We start from the raw sequence: 18,168 nt of genomic DNA on the forward strand, positions 1-18,168 counted from the left end.
GCCAAGCAGGGGTGGGAGTGCCGAGTAGACTCACTCACTGAGTCTAGTTGGCGGCTGCTCTTCCCACTACAGCTCGCGCTCCCATCACAGTCATTTCTGTGATTCAGTTCATTCCAACTGGCAAAAGATTCAGGTTATGAACAATTCTCGGGAATTCGTGAGCTAGGGACTGCCTGTGTATACAAGGTTCATTTAAAATGACACCGTAGGTTGGGGAAGTGATCAGAATTTTGTGCTTTAAGTAGATGCAAAGAGCACAAAAGCCTGTGAACCTTTATACAACACTGGTTCAGCTACATCTGAGGACTGCGGTCAGTTCTGGAAGCCAAACCTTAAGAGAAAAATTGAAGGTTTCAGGTTCCAAGGATAACATGCCTTTGTTGATGTGGAGAGTTTAGAGAAACTGGAGTTATACTCCTTGGAACAAAGGAGATTACAAGGGGATCTGATAGCAGTGTTTAAAATCATGAAGGGGTGGATTGTAACAATACAGCTCAAAAGAGATCTGGATAAATATCAGCTAGGGGGAAACTTTTCACAGCTTCGGGGACAAGGTTGGGCAGTGGAACTGGCTGAATTGTTCTTGCACAGAGCTCAAATGGACTTGATGCATCAAATGATCACCCTCTGCACCGAAATGTCATGTCTCTCCAAGGGCTGGCTATTCATCCTAACACAAAATTTGCCCGCAATTGGCCAGCAAAACTGCAGCAGTGCATTAACCAATTAATTTTACAAAAAAAAATACATGTCTGACCTGCTAATTTAATTGTTTAAGAAGGAACTGCAGATGCTGGAAAATCGAAGGTACACAAAAATGCTGGAGAAACTCAGCGGGTGCAGCAGCATCTATGGAGCGAAGGAAATAGGCGACGTTTCGGGCCGAAACCCTGCCTATTTCCTTCGCTCCATAGATGCTGCTGCACCTGCTGAGTTTCTCCAGCATTTTTGTGTACCTGCTAATTTACTTATTCTGTAAACCAGCGCCTGCCGTTCTTGGTTTCTACTCTAATGATTTTCACAATTCCACACTAACATTCTTCCTTTTTGTGTAGGAAGGAACAGCAGATGCTGGTGTACGTCGAAGACAGACACAAAAAGCTAGAATAACTCAACATCTCTGAAGAAAAAGAAAGGCTTTTTTACTCTGTTAATAAAACCAATGCTTTTACATCCCTTTTTGAAAAGAGTTACCCAAGTCACTGCTCTCTATTCCTGCAGGATATTTAATTTGAGTTGCCTATCAATTATCACCATGCATTGCATTTGCTTTGTCTATTTCGCTGTTCAAAACTGAGATTTGAGATCACAGAAAAAAAGTGTTTGAACATGCGCCACCCAGCTGTGCTATTGCACATATACATTAGCACATATACATTACACAGGCCTTGCTCCAGAGAAAGTTTCCCCTGTAGTTCTCAGATAATGTGGCACGTATCTATGCTCATGATTCTCTCTGTACGTGGTTTGAATTGCACTGAAGTGTTGGTCAGTGAGACTGCAACTCCAATCCATTGCAGCAACTGTCATGCTAACAGCTCAAAAACTCGCTCAAAACTTTGCCCATGTTTACAGCACCTCAATCCCTGGCTAAGGTTTGCCACAAAGGTTTACAGCCTATCCAGCAACCAGGCACAAATGGCACAGCAAGTACGCCTGCTGCTCACGGTCGAGTTTCCAGCCAACCCACCCGTAATAATCCCAACATTTCAAGCCATTGTGGCATGGTTGCACACAATATGCACTGGAAAAATGTCATCCAAGTATAGTACATGGCCCCACACAAAAACGTAGGAGGAGAGACAGGAAGAGGAGCCAAGACAGCTAGGCAAAGTGACTGGGGGGAGGGACGTGGATGAGCAGAGAGATGTGGGGGTGGAGAGAGACAGGGTGGAGGGGTGGGGGAGAGAGCGAGGTACATGGGGTGGAGAGCAAAAGACTGGAGGTAGAGACACGTGTAGAGATTGGCATGTTGGTTGGTGTGGGCATGTCCCCTAGTCCTCACCTTTCACTCCATCAGCCGTCGCATACAACACATCATCCTCTGACATTTTCGCCACCCCAGCACCAGCCACATCTTCCCATCCTCACCCCTTTCTGCTTTCCGCAGTGACCGTTCCCTCAGCAACTCCCTGGTTCACTCATCCCTTCCCACCCAAACCATTCCCTCCCCAAACACAGTGTGTTCACCAGCAGGCTCGCAGGACAGATTTTCATTACCCAATATGAAGAAATGTTACTTACATTTCTACCAATATCACTGAGTATCTCTTTGTTGTTGCACAAACCAGAGCCCAGGCCACCGAGTGCGTAAGCAGACCTCACCATGACTGGATATCCAATCTTCTCTGCTGCTACGAAGGCATCCTCCAGCTGTAGGTTTAGAGTTTTTTAGTCCACCAAATAGTTGCCTTTTGTTTTTAGATACAACTCATTAATTGTACAGCATCAATTTAACTCTAAAAACCAAGGCACACTCAGCTGACAGTCCCTTGGTTACATATTAGTCTGATAAAAAAAGCCATGTTTGCCACCGCTTCTCACCATTCCTCAATCCACTTCACAGCAGCCATCAGAACGGCAAACAGAGCAGTTATTGTACGCAGTGTCTTAAAGAATCACACAGAATGATTTGGAGACACAAGAAACTGCAGATGCTGGAATCTTGAACAAAAAATTGAATACTAGGGAACGTAAGCAGGTCAAGCAACACTGGTGGGAATGAATAGACAATGTTTTGGCTCAGGAACCTTCTCTTCAGATTTCAGGGGAGAGAAAGCTGGAAAAGAGGTGGAAGGCATAACCTGGCAAGTAACATGCAGATAGATACAAGTGAGTGGGATGGTGATTGGTAGGCGGGTAGTGTAAGTGACCAAGGTGAGACATGAAAAGGAGACAATAGGTTGTTTGATTAAAGAGGTGGAGTGAAATGTTAAGCTGGAGAGAGGGATATGGGTGGAAGGGGACATGGAGGAGGGGAAAGAAGGGGAATAAAAGGAAAATTTGGGACTAGGGATTGGAGAGGAGTGTACAGAGGAAGGGAAAATAGCCTGGATACAGGAGTAATGGGGGTTGGTAGGAGGAATGTGTGCACAGTAGGGTTATAGTGGGGGTGTTACTTGAAGATTCCAGGATTCAATGTTCATATCGTTGGGTTGTAAACTACCCACGCGTAATATCAGGTGTTGTCTTCCAGTTTGCACGTGGCCTAGTGGAAGCTAACGTCAGTATGGGAAAGGAAAAGGGAATTAGAATGACTAGCAACCAGGAACTCCTTAAGACCATAAGACATACGAGCAAACTTAGGCCATTCAGCCCACTGTGTCTACTCTGTCATTCAATCATGGCTGATCTATTTACCCCTCTCAACCCCATTCTTCCACCTTCTCCCTGTAACCTTTGATGCCCTTACTAATCAAGAAACTATCAATCACAAGGCCGTCATTTCCATTATCCAGATCATTAACATACTGTATAACGTGAAAAGTAACGGACCCAACATCGACCCCTGTGGAACATCACTAGTCACCTGCAGCCAACCAGAAAAGGCCTCCTTTATTCCCACACTTTGCCTTCTGCCAGTCAGCCAATCTTCTATCCATGCTACTACTTGCCTCCAATACCATGGGCTCCTATCTTGTCTATCAGCCTCTCGTGGGGCACCTGATCAATCTATGGACCTAAAAATCCAAGTAAATAACATCCACTGATTCTCTTTTATCTATCCTTCTTGTTACCTCCTCAAAAAGCTCCAGCTGTTTTGTCATGCAAGATCTCCCCTTAACAAAACCATGCTGACTTTGGCTTATTTTGTCATGTGCTTCCAAGTACCTTGAAACCTCATCCTTAATAATGGACTCTAAAATTTTACCAACCACAGTAGTCGGACTAATCGCCTATAATTTATTTTCTGTTGCCTCACTCCCTTCTTAAACAGTGGAATTACATTTGCAATTTTACAGTCCTCTGAAACCATTCCTGACTCAAGTGATTCTTGAAAGATCACTAGTAATGCCTCCACAATCTCAACAGTAACCTCTTGCAGAACCCTGGGGTGTAGTCTATCTGGTCCAGGTGACTTATCCTTCAGACATTTCAGCTTCTAAAGCATCTTTTACTCAGTAATAACACTGCACTCAATTCTGCCACGGACTGTCTTGAATTTCTGACACATTGCTGGTGATTTCCACTGTGAAAAATGGCGCAAAATACACCACATCTCCAGCATCATTTTCTAATGGCCCAATGTCCACTCTTGCCTCTCTTTCACTCTTCATTTATCTGAATAAACTTTTGGTATCCTCTTTTATATTATTGGCTAACTTCTCTTTATATTTCATCTTTTCTCCATTTATTACTTTTTTAGTTGCCTTCTGTTGGTTTTAATACACTTCCTAATCCTCTAGTTTTTCGCTAATCTTTGCCATATTATATACCTTCCCTGTTGCCTTTATGCTGTCTTTGACTTCCTTTGGCAATCACTGTCACCTCATTCTTCCCTTAGTATGTTTCTTTGTCTTTGGAATAAAGTCATAGTCATACAACATCAAAACAGGCCCTTCGGCCTAACTTGCGCATGTCAACTATGCCGCATCTACACTAGACCCATCTGCCTGTGTTTTGCCCATATCCCTCTAAATCTCTCCTATCCTATGTGTTTCTTAAATGTTGTGATAGTATTTGCTTCAACTACCACTTCTGGTAGCATGTTCCATATACCTACCATCCTTTGTGTAAAAAAGGTTGCCCCTCATGTTCCTATTAAATCTCTCACCCCTCACCTTCAACCCATGTTGTCTGCTTCTCGATTCACCTACTCTGAGTAAAAGACTGTGCATTTACTCTATCTACTCCCCTCATGATCTTGTACACCTCCATAAAATCAACTCTCATCCTCCTGCGCTCCAATTAAAACAAGGCCTAGACTGCTCAACCTCTCCCTATAGTTCACGGCCCAGAGTCCTGGCAACATCTTTGTAAATCTTTTCTGCACACTTTCCAGCTTAATATCTTTCCTATAACAGGGTGACCAAAATACTCTAAATGTGGCCTCACTAATAACTTGTACAACTGTTACATGACCTCCCTACTTCTAGACTCAATATTTAAGGCCAATGTGCCGAAAGCCTTCTTGACCACCTTATCTATTTATGATGCCACTTTCAAAGAATTATGTACCTGCACTCCTAGATCCATCTGCTCTACAACACTCCCCAGAGCCCCGCTATTCACTGTGTAGGTCCTGCCTTGTTTGACCTCTCAAAATGCAACACCCTCTGCTTCCTGCCATGAAATCAATTTTCTATCCAGTCAACTAGCTCACCTTGGATCCCATGCAATTTAACCTTCCAGAGCAGCCTACCATGCCAAATGCCTTGCTGAAACCTTGACTAAAAGATGCTGCGTCTTCTCTGTGCCTTAGTAGTTCAGTCCGCGCAGGATATTTATCACAGAAACCTTCTCGGGAGCTTATTGTCACAGTCTCACACCAAGAGGCTCTATATATCACAACTCACCCACTCTGACCTGCCTGGGAGGATGTAGAAGGGGGAAGAGAAAACAATATGCCTGGGCAAATTAAAGCAGATCAGAGAGCTTTGCCAGGTGATAAACAGTTTAATAGGGGACAAAATTAGCAAAGAATTCATGGAGCAAGAATATGACAGAGGAGGTAGATAATGATTTCTATCAGCATCTCACCGTCTCAACTGCAAAGCTTGGCGCTATTTTCTCATTGATTTCCAGCAGCTTGTCTGCAAACAGCTGCCTGTCCTCGGTGGCTATGACAGAGGTGATGGGGGTTCCCAGCACTTTTACGCCATACTTTTCCAGCACCCCTTGCCTGTAAAGCTCAACACCTGTCGCAAAGGAAAACAAATCACATTAAACATTTATCTCAGAATCACCTCCATCCACACCAACTACTTGGAATCATCCCAGCTATCATTCCATAAAGACAATGAAATAACAGTGATGCAGCATAACATCAGTTGACCACATGGAAACAGGCCATTCAGCCCACCACATTCATGCCTACCAGCAGGCTTCCATACACACCAATCCCATATCCTAACACTTGGCCTTCTATAATTAAGCAATTTAAATACTCATCTTGTGTTAAATGCTGTTGGTCATCCATCTTCCACCACCGTCACTGGTAATGCATTCCAAGTACTTATCACTCTCTGGGTAAAAATGGTCCTCCTCATATTTCCTGAATTTCTTCCACCTTATCCTAAAGCTATGTCTTTTATTTTTTCTGCCTTTGATATAGCGAAATGTTAATTGCAGTTTACCCAGCCTATCTTCACTAGTCTCTCCTCACTGCTGAACTGCTGCAACCCAAATATCCAGGAGATTCTCTTCAGCACCCTCGCTCTGACATTACATCCTTCTCATGATGTGTACCCAGAACTGCAAGCTGTACTTTAGTTGAGGCCAAACCAAAATGTTCTAAAGTCGGAGGGTAACCTTCCTACTTTTATATTAATTGTCCCAACTAATAAAGGCCAATGAGTAGGAAATAACTGCAGGTGCTGGTTTAAATCAAAGGTAGACACAACATGCTGGAGTAACTCAGTGGGACAGGCAACGTTTCAGGAGAGAGGAAATGGGTGACGTTTCTTCAGACTGAAGGGTCTCAACCCAAAACGTCACCCATTCCTTCTCTCCAGAAATGCTGCCTGTCCCACTGAGTTACTCCAGCATTTCATGTCTATCTAATGAAGACCAATATTCCATATGCATTTAGAACCACATTATATCCTTGCAATTCACATTCAATGACTAGGACATCCATGCTTGCTAAGACCCTATGATTTATGGTACATGCCTTAGTCTCATTTGCACTACTAAATGCACCACCTCACATTTAGCTGGATTGAACTCCACCTGCCATTTCTCAGCCCATATCACCAATATATGAATATCACCCTGTAGCCTAAGACTGCTCACTACACTATCCATGACTTTGTCAATTTATGTGCCACCTGCAAACTTACCTATCATGCCTCCTACATCAACATCATTTGTTTATTATAATGAGCAAAGGTCCTTACCCTGATCTCAAAGTGACACCATTTATAACAGGAATCTAATCATTGAAACAATCCTCCACCTTCTGTTTCCAATATGCCAATTTCCCCTGGATCCCATGGACCTGAATGTTTTGGACAGTCTCCCATCACCTTTCTAGTCTAAAAGGATAGATTACATGGAATCCAAAGTAAGCTTAACAACTGGATTCAAAATTGGCTTCGAGGAAGGAATCAAAGGGTAGTTGTGGAGAGCTGTTTTTCTCTTTAGAGGCCTGTGACCAGTGGAGTGCCACGCCACTAGGTCCACTTCTATTTAATATCCACATTATTAATTTGGATAACAATACAATTAACATTGTTAGTAAATTTGCTGATGAGTCATAGTCATACAGCATGGAAACAGGCCCTTCGGCCAACTTGCCTACAACGACCAACATGTCCCATCTACACTAGTCCCACCTGCCTGCATATGGCCCATATCCCTCTAAACCAGTCCTATCCATGCACTTGTCTAAATACTTCTTAAACCTTGCAACAGTACCTTCCCAAACTACCTGCTCCCACAGCTTGTTCCATACACCCACCATCTTTCGTGTGGTGAATCTGAGGAACTCATTGCCACAGACGGCTGTGGAGGCCACTGTGGAGGTCTTTGGGTATTTTTGAAGCGAAGATTGATTAGTAAGGATGTTGAAGGTCACAGGGAGAAAGCGGGAGAATGGGATTGAGAGGGGAAAGATGGATCTTTGACTTTCTCAAAAAATGCCAACAGATTTGTCAAGCAAGATCTCCCCTTAGAAGAACCATCCTGAATTTGGCCTGTTTTATCAACTACACCGAAATCTCATTCTTAATAATGGACTCTAAAATCTTACCAACCATTGAAGTCAGGCTAACGAGCCAGTAATAATTTTTTCCCCCCAAAATGGTGCCATTCTGTGGTGACATTTTGCATGTGTCCCGACAGCAATGAATCAAATGTAGCTGTTTTTAACCTACTTGGATAAACTGCACAAATCAGAGCTGTAACTGACAGGCTGCTAGTCCATTTAAATGGATTAGTGCTATTACAATGTGACGACAGTAATGGAGCTGCAGGGTGAAAGGGAAACACCTCATAGGAAGACAATCGTGGAAGATCGCTGCTACAGTTAATACTGTGCGAGGAAACAACGGGGAGGCCTCCACTGTGTCTATAAACATGGCCAATGAGCAGGCTTGCAAGTGAGACTGAAGCACAGGGAACAATGAACTCCATTCCCTACCATTCTACTGGCCAATGTCCAGTCCCTGGAGCAGGCATGGAAATCGCTGACAAAACATGGAGAGGACACAATTTCTTGGCGGTCGCGCGCACATGCACACACACGCACGCGTGTGCATGCATACACATGCGAGGCTTCAGCCGTGGGCCCTGTCTAGTATCTTTGCTGTGGACGGTAACAATCGGGAGCTGACCTAGTTGGTGAACGACTGAACTCCAGCTACAGCAGGTTCATTCGCCCCGAATCGTGGGGCTTGAATCGGCCCGTTCACGGGCCTTCCATCCCCCGGCGGGGACTTCAACATCGGGAGCATCGATCGCCTCGCCGCAGTAACTTGACCGCGGAGTGATGGAAGATCCGGGTGGTGAAAAGCTCCACGAATGGGCCAATTCAAGCTCCGCTCTGATTGTTGCTCCACCCCCCTACTTCCGCCTCCGACCAACACCTCCCTCCTCCAATCTGAATCATCATGGTCCCCCCCCCCCCCGATGCCTGTTGACCGACGTCTCTCTTGTCCAATCGGCGCCCTCGATCATCAGCCCCACCTCCACTGTCTCGCGGAAAGCGGAGATTTCACCGAGTTTTAAAATCCGGATTACAAAAAATGGGGGGGATCGTCCCCCACCTCTCAAAACAGGGGAAGGACGTGTCCCCACTGGATTTCCACCCCTGCCCTGGAGAATATAGTGGAGGACTTAAAGAAAAGGCTGCTTTATCAAAGGGAGATGAGGGAATGCTGTGAGCTCTATTTCATATTGACATGGCTCAACCCCAGCTCCCCAGACTCAGCCCTCCAGACCAAAGGTTTCTCCATCCATCGCATGGACAGAATGGAGACATCGGGAAAAGGGAGAGGCGGTGGCATCTGCCTCAAGGGAAAATCTTTGAGGTGCTCAGACATGGCAATCCTGTCCAACTTGTGTGTCCACACCTGAAACACATGGTGGTGAAATACAGCCTTGACTACTTCCCGAGGTAATTCACCTCCATCATCATGACCACAGTTTACATCCCACCCCAGGCATGTGTTGATCTGGCACCTGAGGAGCAGCACACCGTGGTCAACCAACATCAGAGAACATACACCAATGCTTTTCCCATCATGGCCGGGGACTTCAACAAAGCCAGCTTGAAGAAATCACTCCCTAACTACCACCACCAGAGAATCATATATCCTTCACCACTCTATACCGCCATCAGCGATGCCTATCGCTCCATCCCTCGCCCTCAGTTTGGGAAATCAGACCACTTGGCAGTGCTGCTTCTCCTGCATTAAGGCAGTAACTGAAGAAGTCATCCTTAATGGCGAGGACTGCACAGAGCTGTTCAGAGGAGGTGGAGGAAAGACTCCAGGACTGTTTGTTGCTCTCTCCTTAATGCTTTTTTAGTTGCCTTGATTTTTAAAAAGCTTCCCAATAATCTTTGCCATATTATATGCCTTCTCTTTTGCTTTAATGCTGTCTTTGTCTATCTTTGTCAGCCACGGTTGACTCATTCTCCCCTACGTATATTTAGAACATCAGTCAGTAAAGCACAGGAACAGGCCCTTTGGCCTACAATGTGTCTAACATGATGCCAAGTTAACCTAATCTCATCGGCCTGTACATGATCCGTATCCCTCTATTACCTGCTCTTCCATGTGCCTACCCAAAAGCCTCTAAACACCATTATCAGGAATCTGCCTCCACCACCACCCTCCGCAATGTGTTCCAGGTCCCCACCACTCTCTGTGTAAAAAGCTTGCCCTGCACTTCGCCATTACACTTTCCCTCCCTCACCTTATAGCTATGTCATCTAGTGTTGGACATTACACCTTGGGGTGAAAGTTCCGACTATATATCCTATCTATGCCTCTCATCATCTTACATACTTCTATTCAACCTCCCCTCAACCTCCAACATTCCGTAGAAAACAATCCATGTCTATCCAGCCTCAAGTACATGTTTGCTGCTGCTGTTATTATTATTATTATTATTACTCTATTATTCAGCAAGACATCGGTTCCTACAGATTTGAGCCTGGTCAAGAAGAGGGATGTCCTGGTTGGATTCCTCCTTCTCCAGCTCGTTAGTCAATGATTTCAGTAAGAAATACGAGTGTCTGTGAACACTGGTTGAAAGGAAATTGAAGCCCAAGTCACAGTGCCGTACAACACGGAAACAGGCCATTTGGTGCAACTAGCGCATAGTGACCAAAATGCTAGTCTCACTTGCTTGCTTTTGGCCTATGTATATCTCTCTCTCTAAACCTTTCCTATCCATGTATCTGTCCTAGTGTCAAACATTCTACCAAAACTCCACAGTCTAACATGCACACAAGTGGAGCAGTCACTGAACCAGACTCCAGAAGCCATGGATCAGTGAAGCACAAGGAAGGGACAGGGAAATGTGATTGAATACAGAAACTAGACAAACTTAAAAGAGAATGGTGCTATTCCCTACAAACAACTCACCGCAGTTCAGAGCAGTCTGCCCTCCCATGGACAGCAGTATTCCATCAGGCTTCTCTGTTTTAATAATATCAGTAACAAACTCTGGCGTGACCGGTAAGAAATAAACCGTGTCTGCTTGTTTTGTTCCCTCCTCGTTTGTCTGCACCGATGCAATGTTTGGGTTCATTAATACCGTTTTTATATTTTCTTCCTGGAAAAGACAGGCAAAGGTTAGAACAGTGCAACAGTGGAAAGGAAACCAACCAAGAGCTTCCTTGTTCAATCCTACAATGAAAAGGAAGAGTACACACATACACCATCAGAAACAAGGAACTGCAGCTGCTGGTTTACATAAAAAAAAGACACAGAGTGCTGGAGTAACTCAGCGGTCAAGAGGCATCTCTGGAAAACATAGATAAGTTATGTTTCGGGTTGGGATGAATGCCATTCCTGCTCTGGGGGTGTGTGAAGGGACAGTGGAGAGGGAGTTCAATTCTGTGTCTTTAATATATTAAAAAAAATACATACATTTACATATTTGTAATATTGACATAATTTTCAGTTAAATATTTATAAACATTACCATAGTGTCCAGGATACTGGCCTCTCCAGCATCCACCAGCCACCGCCACCAGTCTGACAGTTAACAGACTCTGCACACTGCCTCTCCAATCGCACAGAGATATGGATATATCCTTAGAAGAGGGGCAAGCAGTCAGCTTGGATGGCACAGGACCAGACTAACGAGGAGGTCCTTTGACACAGTCGACCACACCACAACCAACCCCATTCTTTCACTACACTGGGTGCCCAAAGATCAGAAGAATGGGAGCAAAACTGCAACCAGAACTTGAGGAGCAGGTCCTTCAAATAACCAAAAACCTCTCACACTCTGTTGGTTCTCACGGAACAAGACTATTTCAGGCTGCAGCAATGGCAGGCAGTCTGGCAAGCAGGTACAGCAGGCAGTGAAGAAAACCAATGGCATGTTGGCCTTCATTGCGAGAAGATTTGAGTTTAGGAGAAAGGATGTCCTACTGCAGTTGTACAGGGCCCTGGTGAGGCCACACCTGGAGTATTGCGTGCAATTTTGGTCTCCTAATTTGAGGAAGGACATTATTGTTATTGAGGGAGTGCAGCGTAGGTTCACCAGGTTAATTCCCGCGACAGCGGGACTGACGTATGATGAAAGAATGGGTCGACTGGGCTTGTATTCACTGGAATTTAGAAGGATGAGAGGGTATCTTATAGAAATATAATTTTTTTTAGAGGATTGGACAGGGTGGATGCAGGAAAAATGCTCCCGGTGTTGGGTGGGTCCAGAACTAGGGGTCACAGTTTAAGAATAGGGGATAGGCCATTTAAGACTGAGATGAGGAAAACCTTTTTCACCCATAGAGTTGTGAATCTGTGGAATTCTCTGCCACAGAAGGTTAGAGAGTTAGATTTAGCTCTTAGCTCTAACCCAAGAGAGTTAGATTTAGCTCTTAGGGCTAAGGAAATCAAGGGATATGGGGAAAAAGCCAAAACGGGGTAATTATTTTGGATGATCAGCCATGACCATATTGAATGTCGGTGCTGGCTCGAAGGACCAAATGGCCTACACCTGCAACTAATTTCTATGTTTCTATGAATCAATTTAAAAACCTGTTCTGGACAATACTCCATTCCAGGTCCGCAGCGTGTCTGGGGAGGATGCTGCATGCAGAGACCTCTACTAGGGCGCTCCCTCTGTGCCTCAATGACAGCTGCAGCATGTCCAGATCATAGATGAATATGAGGAAATGAAGAATGTGCACAAACAGCCCATAAGAAAACACCTTCACGAGGCGTGGAATAGTGCAGCACATTTCTGTCAGACAGCTGTGTGACTGGCTCCCAAGGAAGTTATTCGATGAGCAATTTTGGTGGAGCGGACTTCTTTACTCAAAATGGCCCCACAAACAAGGCCCACTCTACGTCCATTGTGACAGGACTGCGAGAAATCTCAGCCACAAATTCATGAGACACGCAGCTCACTCTTCCCCCATCCAACCTAGCCCTTCATCTGGCCACCTGGGTAGTCAAAGTTCCCTTCTCTGCCTATGGGGGAGCACTCTGACTGGAAGCGACACACCCCAGAATCTGAAAAGACAGTAAAAGAGAGGCAACTCCAGTAGAGGGGGTCAGCTGATCTTTATTTCTGGGGGCTGTGTGTTGTGATGGCAGAATAAATGCAACGCCAACACACACCATCTTGCTGAATTCTTGCTGGATGGACTCAGAGAGAATGGTGCCCTCAATTGCTTATTCCCTCCGCATTCAACTGAGGAACTATCACCACAGAGATGCAGTGCATCTACCTGCCTGGGGACCCCTTGTGCTGCTGTCCCTTAGTACGCCATTCTTCTCTTTCTATGCCTGCCATAAAGGCACATCCTCAATGGCATAATCCAGATAGGACTTCAGGACAAGCATCTCCTTCTCGAGATACCTGATCTCAGTCTCCCACCTCTTGGTCAAGCCCTTTGTGTATGCCTGACGGAAGAAACAGAAGCCCTGGTCACAAGCCTCCATTGCCTCAAGGAGGGAATGTCGTCCTGCTACCTCTGCACTCAGCCCAGAGTTGACAGAACTAATCCTGGTATTGCTCGTTGGCCAACAGACAGACATTCATTAAATTACATTCTCTACAACTGTTCTGGTGAGAATTATAAATCATCACCCACACAAACATTCAGTACGCAGACTTTATTTACGTGCATAACAGGATGAACAAGTAATAATCCAAGCATGGCACCGGCTGCACTGAGCCACCAAGACGCTGGAAATGCAAGATACATATGATTGATTTGAGTCTTCTTTCCAGATGCCCAAGTGAAGGCATCCTGCTGGAAATCGAAAGGAGGCAACTCACATAGACCTCCCCTCCTGACTCCTAGAGGCAGGAGCCTTTATCTCCTGGAATGTTTAGTTTAGTTCAGAGATATAGCATAGAATTATAGGTCCTTTGATCTACCAAGCCCATCGATCACCTGTTCACATTTATTCTATGTTATCGCATTGAACATTCCCTAAATAAGGGGAAATTTTACATAGGCCATTTAACCTAGAAACCTGCAGGGATGGAAAACAAGGCAGGAAACCCACACGGTCACAGGCAGAACATGCAAAGTCAACACTGATGGCACCCAAGGTCTGGATCGAATCTGGGTCTCTGGCATATGAGGTAGCAGCTCTCCAGCTGTGTCATTATGCCGTCTCGCTGCGGGAAGCTCATACATATGCAGTTCCTGGATGTAGTTATATGTATCTCTCACCCACGAGGGCCATGTGATGGTGAAATCTGTGCAAAGACGCTCTGCTGCTGATGTTGAGGCTGGCTCTGTTCACATTCACATCAAAGAATACTTTAAATCCCATCAGTGATACCCTGTGGGGACCCTTGAGCCACTGATTCAGAGCCACTGATTCAAAGCCACATTTGTGCAGCTCCCTATCTCTGTGAGGGCAGCACAGAAATAAGGAAACACGTGAACAGCGCCAGTTTCAATCATAGGCCGATGGCCAGCTAGACTTCACTGCTGCAACCCCAGGTGCCCCCGCATGGGGGCCAGAGGAGAGTTGGTGGGAATCACGCTCTGCTTCTGGTCTAACTGTCCTGGTGTGAATTATAAATCATCCCCCACACAGAGTCCTCAGTCTCCTCTGTGTAGTCACTGGGTCATTAGGTTACCCCACTATTTTCTGCTCTTGAAATCTAGCCAGAACCAGGTACCGAGGTAGATGTGAATAATTCTACCCTGCAGCCGGCCACAGGGCCAGAATCTGGGGAATTCTCTTCAGGGCAATCAATATTTGTTGCCTCTGCGCTCTGGTAGAATCACAGTGAAAGACCCAAACTTTGCAATCACACCTCTACGAGGGTGACCAGGGAGAAGGTACGGCCGCTCAGACATGAAGGAATCCATGCTTGGAGTCGAAGCATGCACTCCTCCTTGCATTAACAGCTGGTGTAAAAGGAGCAAAGTTGATGGAGGCTGCACTTGCATAGAGTGGGATTGAGGTGATCCCCAACTTCACCTCACTCAGATGGTGCTCATAGGTGACAAACATCTGCAGCACAAGGCCAGACATTGGATAGTGCAGCCTGCTGCATAGGTCCAAGGGTCATTCCAAGGGTCCACTGGCAAAAATATCCTGCCCACGGTATACCTCTTGCTCACTGCCAGGGACACTGCTTGGTCCTCAGGAATAAAACAGTTGAGGCAGTAATAATAGTCAAAGGGCCAACTACCTCAGCCACTGGCTTTACACAGGCCTCATGTGGTTCCTAACCCCACTTCTTATGTCAGCAATCTAAAACGTTGATGGGGCCATAGGAGATCTCTGCATGTGGAGCAATGTCATCCTCAGTTGAAATATTTCACAACATAGTGAGTAAATAAGGGACGAGGGAAAGGTTTTAGACAGGCATGTGGAAGTGTACGGAATAGGGGGAAATGGATCATGCACAGGTAGATTAGATCAGTTTTTGGACAGGCAAATGGGTGTGCAGGAAATGGAGGGATATTGATATGTGATGGTGGATGAGATGGTCTTGGCATCATGTTCGACACAAACTTTATGTGCTATATGGTTCTATATTCTATATCACACTTCAAAGTTTTGGGAATCTCAACCTGCACTTCCACCCAGTAGCAATGTTACAAAATTTTGAGATTTTAAAAATCAAGTCTGCAATTTATCCCATCAGATAAAGCATAAAAATAAGTTTAATTTGACACCTAATTCACTTTCATATCTCAAGTATTTAAAAAGTTATGGCCATTTTCATACTGGGAAATTAGCATCTTGTTCCCTATTGATTTTCTATGGACATAATAAAAAAGCTGTGATCGTGAAGTCAAAAGCCCATAACTTTCTTAAAAATTAAGAGAACTGAATGAAAATTTCAGTTATCATAGATTGAAGCATTCTGAAACAAATATAAAATAATCTTACTTGGATGACCTGAGATTAAAGCATATAATTAGTTAGTTACCTAATTGTAGCTAATTTCAGACTTCAATTACTAGATCTAAACATCTATCCATTTCTTAATCAATGATTAACATTTTTAAATAGCCTAAATGTCCAAATAATATTCACAAATAATTCACAATAAAACATGATTTTTAAATCTCATTTACATTAATTTATAGACCAAATGGAAGGAATTTAGTGTTCAATTGCTGTAAATAAATGCCCATTTAAATCAGCTTTCCAGTGGGTTCCTGTGAACGCGCTGGTTTAGAACGTTCACATTGCGGTAGATTTGTGCCCCAAATGCCGAGAAAAATACTGCGGGATATAATGGGCCCAAAATGAGCTACTCGCAATATTAAACTTTGTATAAAGGGATCTTTAGAAGCCCTTTTTAATGTAAAAATATACAGCCTACCTTCAGTTATTTGCTTTATGAGACCCTGCGGTTGCTGGTGGTCGCGGGTTTAGAGATTGATTTTTAAACTACTATAACTATTATACGAGGCCTTTAAAACTAATAATAGCTTTTGCGACGGGGTCTTTCAGCGATTTTTCGTTAATAATTAACTAGGCTGAACATCTTCGATTTGAACAGCCTAGAGAAAATCGCGTTTTAAACCCGCCCCCTCTAAACGGCGCCAAAATCGCGCACACCCGCAGCGACAGATTTTCAGCGACGCTTCAGGTAGGCTTTGCAACATACCTACACCCAGTGAGTGCCATTGCCTCCATCTTTCATCCTGTGTCTGGGCACATACATGAAGAGGCGCTGCTTGAGCAAGCTATTAGAAGCTGCATGCCCTGAATTATGTCACCTGAAGCATATAAAATTACCATTACCTTCAAAGCTTTGACCGCCTGTGATCCAGAGTAATCAAACTCGCCGGCCTGGCCAATGGAGAGACCACCTGAACCCAAGACCAGGACCTTGGAAACCTGAAACCAGTAAAAGAACATCATGAAACATCACAGGGATGGGGCAAGAACCGCAAATTGATTTGGACGCAAATTGGAGCAACAGCATCTCATATTTCGCTTGGGCAGCTTACAGCCCAGTGGTATGAATATTGATTTCTCTAACTTCAAGTAACTCTGGCATTCCCTCACTCTCCATCCCTCCCCCACCCAAGTCACACCAGCTTCTCATTTTCACCCAACAAACAGCTAACAATGGCCTGTTTCCCTTATTGTTACTTTTTGGAAATATCTTTCATTCATTGTTCTATGTCTCTCCACATGATTGTCTATATCTCTCGTTTCCCTTTCCCATGACTTTCAGTCTGACGAAGAGTCTCGACCCGAAAAGTCACCCATTCCTTCGCTCCAGAAATGCTGGCTGACCCACTTGATTACTCCAGCTTTTTGTGTCTATCGTCCAGCAAGGATATTGCCCCCCCTCCAGTTCAATTGTAATCTATGGGTTAATTTCCATTGATATCACTAATTAAGTGAAACCTACCTCCAATCTCTTGGGGACAGCAGGCACTGGTGGCATAACTGATGCAACGCTGGTACCTTTACCCTTTTTTATCAGCGAGATGAAAGCATCAAACAGGAACTGAAAGAGAGAGATGAAGGATGAGTACGTCAGAAACCTGATGCAAACTCACAAGAGAAAAACTAATTGAATATACTATCTCCAGCCTGTCCTGGATCATGCCTACATACAGTCCAAATCCAATCCAAATCCAACCCCAGTCTCATGTTCTCATCACAAAACATTACAAAATCCCCTTGCTTTTGTTTATTGAACTTCATTCAGAACGTTGCTGTGAAATTCACATTTGGCATCCTTGCAACCTGTGCCCTCAGATCATTGCAACTCACCCACACACTTCTGCATTGAACTATATCTGCCACGTGTCTGTTGAGCTCACCAGACGACATCCCAAGTGATCGGTTACCACACTTTTCATTTTTCACCACATGTACAAAGTTTGTGATATGGGCCCATAAAGCTTGGAAATGGCCATTGAGCCTAACTTGCCCATGCCGACCAAGATGCCTCATTTACACTAGTCCCACCTGCCTGTGTTTGGCCCATATCCTAAACCTTTCCTATCCATGTACATGTCCAATTGTTTTTAAATGTTGTGATAGTACCTGCTTCAACAACCTCCTCTGGCAGCTTGTTCCATACACCCACAACCCTTGGTGTGAAAAAGCTTGTGATTTTTCTTAATCCGACTTGGTCATATGGATTCAATATTGGCTTACTAACAATATTCCGATAAGGACAATACAAGGACAGTATATAGGCTGGAAGTGTGAGCAGTGGAGTTCCGCAGGGATCTGAGCTGGTACCTCCGCTGTTTGTGATATATATCACAAATGATTTGAACGTAAACGTAGGTAGACAAAAATGCTGGAGAAACACAGCGGGTGAGGCAGCATCTATGGAGTGAAGGAAATAGGCAACGTTTCGAGA

At 44.6% G+C, this 18,168-nt stretch overlaps 1 protein-coding gene across 1 annotated transcript in view; it reads right to left on the reverse strand.

Annotated features, from left to right (window-relative positions):
- Positions 1–18,168, reverse strand: part of cps1 (carbamoyl-phosphate synthase 1) — a 164,164-nt gene that overhangs the window by 70,568 nt on the left and 75,428 nt on the right. The window contains exons 12-16 of the mRNA XM_033024205.1: positions 17,200–17,298; positions 16,581–16,676; positions 10,755–10,944; positions 5,701–5,858; positions 2,245–2,373 (exon numbers count right to left, since the gene is read on the reverse strand). Of these exons, the coding sequence (XP_032880096.1) occupies positions 2,245–2,373; positions 5,701–5,858; positions 10,755–10,944; positions 16,581–16,676; positions 17,200–17,298 (672 nt within the window). The remainder of the gene's footprint in view (positions 1–2,244; positions 2,374–5,700; positions 5,859–10,754; positions 10,945–16,580; positions 16,677–17,199; positions 17,299–18,168) is intronic.

Source organism: Amblyraja radiata, chromosome 7, assembly GCF_010909765.2.
Source record: "Amblyraja radiata isolate CabotCenter1 chromosome 7, sAmbRad1.1.pri, whole genome shotgun sequence".
NCBI classification, from domain to species: Eukaryota; Metazoa; Chordata; class Chondrichthyes; order Rajiformes; family Rajidae; genus Amblyraja; species Amblyraja radiata.